Source organism: Electrona antarctica, assembly GCF_951216825.1.
Source record: "Electrona antarctica genome assembly, chromosome: 4".
NCBI classification, from domain to species: domain Eukaryota; kingdom Metazoa; phylum Chordata; class Actinopteri; order Myctophiformes; family Myctophidae; genus Electrona; species Electrona antarctica.
In genome coordinates, this window is record NC_136809.1 from 48,409,706 (window position 1) to 48,423,470 (window position 13,765).

The following is a 13,765-nucleotide window of genomic DNA, read 5'->3' on the forward strand; positions in this document are numbered from 1 at the left end:
GCACATGTATTAACTGGGCTTGAGAGAAGACATCATGTCGTCGTCAAACTTTTTGATCGCAGCTCTTGTGTGCCAAACTTTTGGACTGCGTGAGTGAGTCAGATTGTACTCACTGGGGGTTCCTCTCTCTCTCTGCATCTCTGTTCCAGCAGCACTAGTATGCATTCAGAGCACGCTGCTCCCACCAGGCGGATGCTGCTTATTCAGCACTTCCCACAGTGGTGATAGTAGCCTTAATACTCCACTCTGCTGCCTAGCTGTCAGCCAGTCGGAGCCAGAATGGGATTTTGGCTGCCATAGTGCCGCCACCACCACCAACACAGTGAGTGAAAGCCAGCGGAGAAAGGTTTCTCAGGCAGCTCAGACTGACTGAGGCGCCACGCGGGGAGGAGGGACGCCCATGTTGTTCTCCTGTCACCTGGAAACCTCAGTGCACTGCAGGGCCACCAAAGTAAACTCTCTCCAAAGGTGTTTTGTATATCTTCTCTCAATCCTTCCAAGCTCCCAGCCGTGTTAAGAAGATCCTGCTGCTGCCAATATCATGGACGACTCCGGAATAATTCGTCGTCGAAGGCTACAGGTGAGAAACACTTGGATCAATGAGATTTGACATTTATAGAGGTGGACGGAAGTTTCGTGGGTAGGCTAGCCTACTAAGAAACTACTTTTTGCAGTTTCTAATTTAAATCAGTTTGTTACAGTCAGGAGTCAGCCATAAGGGCTGCTGGACTGCATACCCACCGTTTCCTAGTAAATAATGCTCAAATCACCATTTATTTATATATTTATAAACCATCAGGAATGTACGTAGACCTATACAAAAAATCTATGCAATTTGCCCACTGCCCACCACGCATGAGCGCGAGGCACATGCGCGCTTTTGCGTGTGAGAAATGAATATGACGAATTACTATGACATTCTAAAATGTAAATCTATTTTACTATAGCCTACTATGACTCAAATAACATACTGTAATATTCTGGACATTGCCTTTGATATAGTGCAGTCTTTTTCAACAGTGGTGGGTTCCAACTTTCAGGTGGTCCCCAGCAAAATGGAGATTTGGTAACCAAATGGACCTTAATTAGATCTTTAACTCTTGAGAGCGTAAAATGAAACCAAATGGTATGTGCTGTCATAGAACTAAATATACTTTTACAAAGTGTTTTTTTTCTTTTATTTTTTAGTATAATAAGTCAGGATTTTGATAAAATGTAGCAACAGTTTGTGTGGACGAATGCACATGCTGCATCTTTATCCTCCAAAATGTATTTGGAGAATAATTCTAGAGGAGTCCTCATGTGGCTTGTCTTGTGTGGTGCTTTGCTTGAGTGCACACACGCATGCATGCACGCACACACCCACCCACACACGCACACACACACACACACACACACACACACACACACACACACACACACACACACACACACACACACACACACACACACACACACACACACACACACACACACACACACAATGGACAACATACAATGCACTCTACCTACTTGACAGTCTCATGCACCCACGCCCACCCGCAGAGGAAGCAGATAGAATCATTTGTTAGTCCACTGACGCCCGTGGTTTTAGTCGGATGCAGAGTGCGTATGGGTTTAATTGATTTTAGTTGGATGCAAAGTGCAAAATGCGTTGAGTTCGTGCAAGTCTGTTTGTCTCTCAGTCGACTGTCGGCGTGTGTGTGTGTGTGTGCACAAGTGAAATGTGTGTACGCGGTCACAACAACGCTTATATGAACATGTGCCCCCCCCCCCCCCGAAACCACGTCACGTCTGTCAGTCACCCCTCTCTCCATTTCCACTCCAAAGAGGTGGTCGATATCCATATCTCAGACTGAGGAGATCCAACGCTGAAGACGTGGCCCCATTAGGAGGTCTAATGGTGGACAAATAGTCCTGGGTCCCCTCAGGGAGGAAGACCAACCACCAGTTAGGTCAGGGTGGGCTGAATGGGCCGAGGGTGGGGCAGGGGGGCTGCAGCCCAGAGGCAGGCAGCAGCTGTGGGCTACATACTAGTCCCCCATTTAAGTGGCTATTAGAATATCTGCATCCTTTTTCCTGCACGGATCCACTTTCACACTAGAGACATTTGAAGAGTTGGACGGGCTACAGGAAATAATTAACGTTAATAGGTTTTTTATGTCATTGTGGGAGGAGTATACTTGCTGTTCATGCACGTGTGTGTGTGCGTGCACTGTGTGTAATCAAGTTAAAACGTTTTAGCCAGCCTAGTAGACGTGTGTCTGTATGTGCAGTTTTGTATACTAATCAGTGATTGCACTCACTACACTACTACAGTATAGTGTGTCACTGTCGCACATGCACTTTTACCTCTTTCTACTCTGAGTCATTCTGTCATCATCACCTTTTAAGCCCAAACCACACCAAAGGGTCACCATGCAACTCCTTGGGTCCAAACGGTTGCGAGGAGTAGCATGGTGAGCCATTGGTGACCCTTTGGTGAGGTTTGGGCCATTGAATTCAACCAGTTGAATCACTTGGGACGACGTGCGTCAACGTGCAACAGGACATATCACATATCAACAGCTGGGACAACGCTAAAACCGCCTCGACCCTTTGGTGTGGTTAGGGCTATAGTTAGCAGTTATGTCTTCTCTGATTCCCTAAACTGCCTGAATCTGGCTGTCTTTCCCCTCCACATTTAAAGGGATTGTGACATTAAAAATAATAATAATAACTTGTCTTAATTTTTTTAGGTTTTCTGAGCTCAATTGCACCCCTTTTAACATTCAGTAGATGTTCTGTGCTGTGGTTTTCTGGCTCAAACAGGTGCTCTGAGTTTCCTGCTGTTTGTGATGGGATTTACCAGCAGATGTCACTGTTTTCACTGTTTTGCCTGTTTTCATTGCAGCTCAGAAAGACTTCCAAACCCCAGAGAAAGCTCCAGACCACAGAAAATCCACTGAATGTTGAAAGTTCAGGTTTTGTGGGTGTAATTGAGGTCATAAAACCTAAATAGAAAAACAAATTAATACCGGTAAATTAAAATTAATGTCATGAAACCTTTAAATACCTTGCAAATACCTGTCACCTTTTTACTTTTTTACTGCCCTCTAACCCCACCTCTAGCTCTTAACTACCCCCCCTCTGTCTGTCTGTCTGTCTGTCTGTCTGTCTGTCTGTCTGTCTGTCTGTCTGTCTGTCTGTCTGTCTGTCTGTCTGTCTGTCTGTCTGTCTGTCTGTCTGTCTGTCTGCTGTCTCTCTCTCTCTCTCTCTCTCTCTCTCTCTCTCTCTCTCTTATCTGGCACGGGCAGTTTCATATTGCACGCCAGACAGCTGTCATGCTCTATTCCACACAATAACAGACTCTTGAGCTTGATTGACTGAGTCTACTCTGCTTCTACTCTTTTCCCTCTAAGCCAGTGGTTTTCAACCAGTGGTCCGGGGACCACCAGTGGTCCTTGAGAGGGTTCCAGGTGGTCCCCAGCTAAATGATGGACAGTTGATAAGCGAATGGACCCTTATAGATCTTTAACTCTTGAGAGCATGAATTGAAACCTTCAGTTTAGCTCTCATGAGTTCAATTATTTGTTAACCCATTCAGGCCTGACGTCGAAATTTAAAAAAAAAAGTTTTCTAAATCATGACAATTTTCGGAAAGATTTGAGGCACATTTTAACGATTTTTCAAAAATAGCAGACCTACAAGTTCATAGCGCGCCACTCGGTGGCGCGCTATGAGCTTGTAGATCTGCTATTTTTCAATAGCTAAATTATAACATAATGTTTAAAACACCAAAAGGGGTTCCCGCCCAAAATTGGTTAATGGTTAATGTGGTTAAACGCTAACGTGACATGGATGCGTTCCAGGTCTCAATGGATTAAACATCTGCATCACTTAATTTACAGGAAGTCTAAACAATTAGAGAATGTAGAATAATTGTTATTTTGATCAACGTTAGCCTGTTATCTCTCCTAATGGTACCACATCAATACACCATGGAATTGTGGACAAACTCTTATCCAACGACAATAAAATATTCTTTTAGGTCTGAGAGGCTAAATGTCCGTGGCTCTAATGCCGAATAAATAATCGGCCTTGATCTGAAAAGGGTTGAAAACCACTGCTCTAAGCTTAAGCCTGATTTGTGTGCTTTGGTGACAAACCGTCATGTGACAAGATAACATATTTTGTTTTATGTTTTATATATTTCTGGCGAGCAACACATCACATGACACTTTTGTCGCCACAGCATGAATCAAGTTTCAGTCAAGTGGGAATTACAGCCTCCTCCAACTGTGAAGATTGGCTTTATTTCTTTCTTTCTTTCTTTCTTTCTTTCTTTTTTTCTTTCTTTCTTTCTTTCTTTCTTTCTTTCAGACTATTCTGTAGCATGGCCTTCTAGTCTAGTGCTGTGTGTGTGCGTTTGTAAAACTTCAAATGCATCTTTCTTTTGAAGAGAGCTTTTTTAGAAGATGACAATTTTTTTAAATCAACTTAACACCGATCCCCTGGTACCATTCACTACGTCCATAGTCCCATGTGCCCAATTACTGTACCCACACACACTTACATACTGTATGTTATCATAACTCATGTCTCTCAGCTGAAGAGTAATCAAGTTATATGAATACACACACACACACACACACACACACACACACACACACACACACACACACACACACGCGCATACACACACACACACACACACACACATGCGCATACACACACACACGCTAGCTTCTCTACTATTTTGCTCTGGGCAGTATGCCCATTGTCAGTAAGTGGTAGTGAAAGTGTGTGATCAGTCCAGGAGGAGCGTCTCACTTTGCCAAGTACTGTCATTCTGTCACTCACTGCTTTCTTTCAACATTTCTGTAGTGGAGCGGCGAACGCTATATTTAACCCATTTAGACCTGAGGACGATTCTACAAATGTCTTCTAAATCCTGACATAGAAAAACCAGTAGTTCTCAAACTATTTCATGTCAAGGACCCCCAGAATTATATGTAATTGTCCGCCGACCCCCATCTGAAAATATGTTGTTCCATGGACCCCCCAGAAGCAAATATTTGATTTAAAAAGAATATATATTCAAAGATTTGTGCCACATTTTCATGATAAAAAAAAAAAATAGCAGATCTACAAGCTTGTAGAGCTTGTTATTTTTGAGGATTCACTGTGTATTCACGCTGTAAAATCACCCCTGCATTTGTGGTCTAAGGCCAGTCCACTGAATGGTGGTCTTCAAGGGACAAGAAGTGGCCACCCACACTGGTAGCCAAAGTACTAATATTTTATTAATATTCAAGGTTCAAGGTCTTTATTAATGTCCCAGAAGGGCAATTAGGTTTACAGCAAGAATAGTGGTTTCAAACATACAAACAATACAAACAACAGACATGAGACACCATAGCATAAACAGAGGTCTGGGCGCATCTAGTGCAGGTATAGAATCAAAGATAAAAAATACACATTCAGAAAACGTGCTAGGATATAAAGTGCCGGTATAAAGTGCTTGTTTCACATCGTCATCATCACATTACATGTTACTGGCAGCGTTGACTGCACGAATCGAGGCAGGGACAAAGTAGTGCTTATATCTGTTGTTTTTGACAACGGGGGCACCCAGACGACGGCCCGATGGCAACAGCCTGTACTCTGACTCGAGTGGGTGGTCATTATCCTGCCGAATGGCCCTGGCCTTCATGAGCAGCTGTCTAATATAGAACGCAGTGAATAAACCAACGTTCTCGGCAAAACCAACGTTTTGCCCTTCTTCAGGGTATGATGCAAATCCTTGCATCATGCAACTACTTGCAACTATACTTGCAACCATTATACCCAATGGCAGTTGCAAGGACTGGAGTTGCATTGGTGTGGACTGGCCTTAAAACGGTTTTGTTGCAAGGAGTTGCGACTAGTTGCATTGGTGCGTTCTGGCCTTTATTAAGTCATCAACGGTGAAGTCAAGGAATTATGTTAAACCCAGGTGGCGGACTGTAGACTATTACACATACAAATATTATTGTAATTTGCCTTGCAATGACATGTCCCGGTCCCCTCTCCTCTCAAACTTTTGACCCACTACAAGTGTGTGCTGATGTCTGTAGCCCCAGAAACCATGCCCTCTGCATGTATTGTATTATTTGACTTTGTTCGGGCCTTTGGGCAGTTAGGCGTGTGGCCGTGCGCTATTGGTACCAACTGACAAATCCTACTTGTTGCATGACAAATACAGAAAATAACATATCTACAAGCTCTGCTTGTAAATCTGTTATTTTCACAGAATGTTTGCCTTTTTTTCTCTCTTTTTGCCTATGACAGGGGTTTGAGCAATTCTTTGTGCAAACATTTGAGGGATGCCAGCCAGGGTTAATGTGGTTAATGCTAAAGGAGGCCTTTATGCAAATTGCCTTTGTTTTCTCCTGGTGTAATAATAAGCCAAGAAGAAAGTCATGGAAAGAAACTGTGTGTGTGTGTGTGTGACTGTGTGCGTGTGCGTGTGCGTGCTAAACAGCAGGAAATGTGTGAATGTGATGGGCTTTTTATCAGTAATCTGGAGAACAGGAAATGGTTTTCACAGTTTGCCATCCTTGAGAGGCGCACACAACTCCAGCAGAACAGAAGAGACGCATCCATTAAATCACCATCATTCAGGCATTGTTATTGCTGTTTACTTTCTATCACCTCACCCCCAAATCATTTCACATTATTTCATGGTACATTTTAGCTACAGTTCTTTTCCAGTTCTAAGATTTGTTACTGTTAGCAATTCACAGCCCTGTGCAGTATTATGGAATGAGGTATCACCTGGGATCAATCCCAATGCCACGGGCAAAAGAACGTTGTGCTAGCAACTACCAAGTGAGCTGAAAAAAATAACTAAATCAAGCAAGTGTATTTGACTAAAGTTTTGCTTATATTAGTGCCACTTCATAAAGCAAGAACTCCCAGACTCTCTTAACCCATTTTGACCTGAGATCAGATTCTAAAAATGTCTTCTACATCCTGACAGTTTTCTGAAAAAGCTATGTTTCTATGTCAGTGGTTCTTCGATTTTTCAAAAATAGCAGATCTACAAGCGCGTAGCGCGCCACTCGGTGGCGCGCTATGAGCTTGTAGATCTGCTATTTTTCAATAGCTAAAGCATAACATAATGCTAACACCAAAAGGGGTTCCCGCCCAAAATGGGTTAATGTAGTTTATACAATAACAATTACCATCTCAGTTCAGTTCAGTTGTATTTTTGGATATTGGACATAGTGGAATACGTTCCATTCCATTAAGACGTCAATGTTTTACAGGCTTATCCAAGTGTCAGAGAAAGGGCTAGGGAGAAGCACTAGGCATTCAAGAAAACAGGACACATAATTGCAGACACCGACAAAAAGTCAAATAATCTCCAATATTTCAGCCAGGCAGATATCAGGCAGGTTGTACTTTTTATACCAGGCAGTTTTCATGTACAAAGCAAACCTTTCAGCATTAGGGCTTTCAGGATCTTTGTGCGCGTGCGTGCGTGCGTGCGTGCGTGCGTGCGTGCGTGCGTGCGTGCGTGCGTGCGTGCGTGCGTGCGTGCGTGCGTGCGTGCGTGCGTGCGTTAGGCTGCACAACAGTGAGACCTGTTGGTGTGTTAGGCTGTGCAACAGTGACACTTGGTGGTGAAAATATGCTACTTCCGTGCTCAGATCCAGGGACACACATAGCTGTCTATAGGAGTGGTTGCACCGCTCAAAAATCACACTTGTGTGAAGTGAGGGGCGCCTCACTCATTTAATGAATTTATATTGACCCGCATGACGTCACATGGTGTTTACTGCTCTAAACAAACATTCAAAATCCCACAGACTTGGCTGCCACTTTGTTTGTTAAAAGTACTCTAAACAAAAAAGAATCACACCCGTGTGAACTGAGTGGTGTAAGGTCTTATATAGACTGATCAACTGTGGTCTGACGTAATGTCTGACGTAATTAAATCACACCCGTGTGAACTGGGTGACCGTAGCAACCATGCTCATTTTTTCTGCACAGACAGACAGACAGACAGACAGACAGACAGACTAACAAAGCCAGTTGTAGGAGTGGTTTACACCACTCAAAAATACATATCATTTTTGTGGTCCTTGACTTGAAATAGTTTGAGAACCACTGACATAGAACACAAACATTGTTTTTTCAGAAAACTGTCATGATTTAGAAGAGATTTGTAGAATCGACCTAAGGTCTAAATGGGTTAAAAGTCCATAGACTTGGCTGTCTGGTGCCATATGACGTCATTTCCAAAGCCAGACATTGGAGGGGCTTGCGGCCACTCCAATGCGGCAGTTGCACTGTAAGAAATGCTGGGATGACTGCACTGCACAGTTACATGGAAACAGCACGTACTCCATCAGTGAGAGGCCGCAGGTGTTGAGGTCTTATTCCATTAGTCACCTCCTACCATCCACGCACGCACACACACAAACACGCACGCACACAAACACACACGCACGCACGCATGCACGCACGCACACAAACACGCACGCATGCACACAAACACACACGCGCGCGTACGTTTCCTTTGAGTCACTCTAGCTGAGATCACTTCCCCTTGATGATCACGGTGATGAATGATTGATTGATGTTGGATGATGTCACCTCCATTGAGAAAAGCTGTCAGCTCTGGTCTGAACCAGCAGGTCTTAGGCCGTTGAACTGTGATGTAGACATAAACACATTATATATTAATCTTACTGAATATTTACCGAGTTAGTGTACTATACAGCCTCTCTTTTAGTTTTGGCATTATTTAAAGCACCACTGCTTCCCAACTCAAAGAGTGACCTCCACTCTTTGAGTTATGTTTTTGTTTTTTACTCGACTTTAACTTTGAGCCTCATTCTCGCTCTCTCTCTGGTTTATGGCCCAAAAAACATCATTTAAAACATAACTAGCATTCACCATCACTTTTTCTTCATTTCAGAACAATCCATGCGCACAATGATAAACTTTCCACCGATTAACCAATTTGGCCGAACAAATTGCCCAAATACAAACTCACAACACGCCACATTGAATGCGTTATAGATCAGCTAAATGTGCGCATTTTTTTGGGAAAATGTTGAACATTCTAATGTTTTGATATCTTTTCAACATTTTATTATTATTATTTCAAATGTTTTGTCTATAATGAGCTAATGGAATGCCCAAAATAAGGGTTAGGCGGGTAATGCCCCCAAATTCCTTAATCAGTTTTACAAACACAGGATATGATGTTATTATCCAAAGTGCCTTGGACTCTGCATGGCAGGGGCGTACGTCCTCCTCCTGAGCCAAGCCTAACTGCATATGGTGATGTTGTTTTGGAATGGTCTTGGAAAAAACTATCTATCGCAATAGGATTTATATTGATGTCTTGTTGGATTGCCACTGCTGGCTTAGTGGCTTGGCCCTCTGACAGTGCTCCAAATGAAAACGTGCTGAACCTGGGCAAGGACTTTGTTTTGAGTGTGTTTGAAGAAGGGAGCACCAACTGTCAATTCATGTTTCATCAGCTTTTAATTGCGTGATGCTTGTTTACCTCCACTGAAATAGATGTGAGAGAGAGAGAGAGAGATGAAAAGAAAGACAAATAGAGTTGAAATTCAGTACCTCAAGCCTTAGCTGCAAAATCCAATTATATCCTTTCTTTCATCAGATTGTTCCTCTCTTGTCTTGGTGCCGTGTTTTACTCTCTTCATTTCCTTCCAGTCTGCAGCCATGTCCTTGTATCGTAAAAGCTCGAGTAAACCGAAAACAAATGATGGCGCAGTGGGTCTTTCAAAAATAACTCCATAAGTGCCTCTGGACAAGGCTGACTATAGAAACCAGTGGTAACCCGATCTCACCTGAGACCATGTTAAGGGGTATCAAATTGGGAATTGATGCCCAACAAGCAGAATAATTGTTTGTGAGATCAATCCCAATGGATCTTAATCATATTAGACTCCTTGCTGCTTTGGCCCCATATCATAAACTTGACAGAAGCCATTTTAAATTCACTTTGGCTCCACTCAGCTCCAATGCCTCCATGGGGTAAAGTATAGTTGTCTGAGAGCCGGCAAGAGATGTGTTGTCCCATGATGTCCCTCCATCTTAACCCGATCCATTACAGGTCAATGGAAACAGTGAAATATGTATTTAGTATATAGAGAACTAAAAGAAAATCACGTTCCATCGAAATGTTTCTTTTTTGTTCTATGTGCTCTACTACAGGGGTTCTCAACCTGGGGGCCGTGACCCCTCAGGGGGTCCCACATTTATTTTGGGGGGTCCCAAAATTATATAAAAAAAAAAATCCGGTTTCAGTATTTATTTATGATGTATTTTCTCTATTATTAAGGTTATTGTAGCGGTCAATTTGTATTGGTGGTGGGGGGTCGCGAGACATGGCCAAAGCATTTTCGGGGGTCCCCAGCCAAAAACGTTGAGAACCCCTGCCCTACTACTACTATAATATAAAGATTTTTACGTCACAGCGCTCAGCCACGCTGTGCTGTTATTTAATAACAAACATGAAGGGAGATGATGGCTGACGAGATTCAGAGCGGAGTAACACTAAAGTAACCGGCCATTCACTGTTATAAATGCAGGTTTCATGTTGGGTCAAATTGATAAACTGCGTGAGCCACGCATCAGATGCGTCCACTGTCCCATACGCACAGCTGGGCATGGGGAGTTGACGACGCAGTCGCGTTGTCTCTCACTCTATCGCCTGTAGTCAATTAAACATCGTTAAGCTTCCCAACGTCTTTAACAAACTACACTACAACTACAACAGAACTAGCTTAAAATGAACTGAAAAGTAAACAACTGTGTGGCAGTGAGTGAGTGACATGAGGTATTTATTTTTTCCTTAAGACAATTTAATGTAGATGAATGTCTTATTTCTTTATTTTTGCTTTTTAATTGTCATAATTATAATAATAATAATAATTATTATTATTATTATATATATTTTATTTTGTATTATTTTTGTACTTGCTTTAGGCCTGTCTGTGCATGGGCAGGGCATCAGTATTATATTCATATAATTAGACTGGATATTGTGATTTTACATAATTGTAATTGGCATAAGTTTGATATTGGCATAAGTGTTCTTTTCCTGTTTTTTTGAGTGGTGCAACCACTATAGACAGCTATGTGTGACTTGTGTGTCCCTGTGTCCCTGTATCCGAGCACAGAAATAGCATAATTATTGTCACCACCAAGTGTCACTGTTGTGCAGCCTAACACACAGACAGAGGCCAGGGAGGAGAGCTTGTACAGTACAGTACAGTACAGTACAGTACAGTACAGTACAGTACAGCACAGTACAGTACAGCACAGCACAGCACAGCCCAAGTACAGTAAAGTACTCGGCCTGAACAAAAAAAATCATTTTTTTAGATAAAAAAAATTGGTATCGTACATAATATGCTATATTGTGAGTATATCGTTATCGTGATAAAAAAAAATCTATATCGTGATATGAGATTTTGTCATATTATCGCCCAGCCCTATTCTCAAAACAAATATATGGAGATAGAGAGATAGTTTTTGCCCAACACCAACGAAATGCTGAGTTATAGTCACTGCACGCACATTCTGGCAATTCATAAAAAGAAATCTATTCGTGCAAATACACAATCTGTCTTGAGAGATTACTGCATGCACAACACAAATGAAAGTGCAGTGAATTGCCCCGAAACGGATTCTATCTGTAAGACATTGTGCAATGTGAAAAACGGATCTAATCTGTCTGGGTCTCACCTTTTCCCCTTTATCTGTCTCCCCATTCTCTCTATCCGCAGAAGGATCTGCCCCTACCCCGCAAAAGTAGTAGGTGAGTTAACATTTTATATAATCTGTGTGTGTGTGTGTGTGTGTGTGTGTGCATATAGTGTCTGGTTATGCCTTCGTTTGAAACCCTCCTCAAAAATGTTTGGATCTGTTATGCTACTGTTTGTTGTAGATCCAAATAAAAGTATTCAAATGTGTGTGTGTGTGTGTGTGTGTGTGTGTGTGTGTGTGTGTGTGTGTGTGTGTGTGTGTGTGTGTGTGTGTGTGTGTGTGTGTGTTTCAGTTATTTTTTGAAAAATCGTGGCGCAAATCTTTGACTATATATTCTTTCACAGCGTTTTTAAATCTTTGCTTCCGGGGGGGGTCCCTGGAACAACATATTTTCAGATGGGGGCCCGCGGCCAAATTTAGATCATCCTGGGGGTCCTTGACATGAAAAAGGTTGAGAACCACTCACTGACATAGAAACATAGGTTTTTCAGAAAACTCTTTGGATTTAGAAGACATTTTTAGAATCTGATCTCAGGTTCAAATGGGTTAAGGTGTCTCAGTACAGCATGCACACATTTATGAAATTGACTTGCAGCGTCACTGTCCATGGTGCTGAACGGCAGTGGTTGTTTTTCTCTCGCTTCTGTCTTTCTTTCTTTCTTTCTTTCTTTCTTTCTTTCTTTCTTTCTTTCTTCCTTCCTTCCTGCAAGATTGTTTTCAAGCGGTATCATTTATTCTTATTTATTCATAGTGCTAGATTTAACCCATTTTGACCTGAGATCAGATTCTAAAAATGTCTTCTACATCCTGACAGTTTTCTGAAAAAGCTATGTTTCTATGTCAGTCGTTCTTCGATTCTTCAAAAATAGCAGACCTACAAGCTCGTAGCGCGCCACTCGGTGGCGCGCTATGAGCTTGTAGATCTGCTATTTTTCAATAGCTAAAGCATAACATAATGCTAACACCAAAAGGGGTTCCCGCCCAAAATGGGTTAAAAGAAATATGTTTTCCTGATTGTTGGCGCAAACACCTTCTTTAATCAGGCTGAATTCAGGTGCCTTTGAGCGTCCTGGGAGATGAAATCATTCACAAAATACTCACAGATGCTGCTGTCATCTTTGAGCGTTGCAATTTTCCCCCTGAAATTGCTGTAGCTGTCCACAGCCATGCTGGGTTATTCTATTTGTGGCTTGCGTGCCTTGCCTTCCCACCGTGTGAACTGAATGCCAACCACTATTCCTATGATATGTCCCCCAATCCCATATCATTTAATGCCTTATTGTTGCCAACCGAAGGCCCTGCTATTGTTGTTCAGGGTCATTTGAAAGTGAAGAATTTGCATAGTCCTTCTAAATAGACCGAGGTATTGGTATTTTGTTGGCAGTAACCATATGTATGTGCCTGAGCAAGAGGGGGGAGGGGTGGCGGTGGAGAGAATATAGACAACGCATGTGCTTTCCTGCACGTGTGTGTGTGTGTGTGTAGCTGCTAGGGCTGCAGAATTTGTTGGAAATAATCGAAAAATCATGATTTTATGTTTCACAACTAGATAATTGCAATTTCTTAAACATTTCTTTGAACAATTTCAAAGCATAAAATATACTTTAACTTGAGTGATTAAAACTAGGAAAAGACAACGCTTATATTACAATATGCAAAAATCACAAATGACATTTAGTCTCATATCATGATTATCAATATAATATATGGATATATTGCGCAGCCCTACTGTGTGTGTGTGTGTGTGTGTGTGTGTGTGTGTGTGTGTGTGTGTGTGTGTGTGTGTGTGTGTGTGTGTGTGTGCGCGCGCGTGCGTGCGTGCGTGTGCGTGTGCGTAATGTATTCCAGCGTGCATATGGTGTGGGTGCCCACATCTAGAGGGGACTGTCCCCTGTGTGTGTTGTGCCCATGACCTTGGTCCTGTACCTCAGGGCAGCAGATGTCCCAGGCTGTCTGGACAGTCTGTAGGGAGGGGCAGCCCTTCTGT

The 13,765-nt window shown here is 42.4% G+C and overlaps 1 protein-coding gene across 1 annotated transcript in view; it reads left to right on the forward strand.

Moving 5' to 3' along the window:
• Positions 1-541: 541 nt before the first annotated feature.
• The window catches only part of mast1a (microtubule associated serine/threonine kinase 1a), a gene marked incomplete at both ends in the record, with an annotated part of 111,233 nt that continues 98,009 nt past the window's right edge, over positions 542-13,765 (forward strand). The window contains 2 exons of the mRNA XM_079498464.1: positions 542-580; positions 11,799-11,830. Of these exons, the coding sequence (XP_079354590.1) occupies positions 542-580; positions 11,799-11,830 (71 nt within the window). The remainder of the gene's footprint in view (positions 581-11,798; positions 11,831-13,765) is intronic.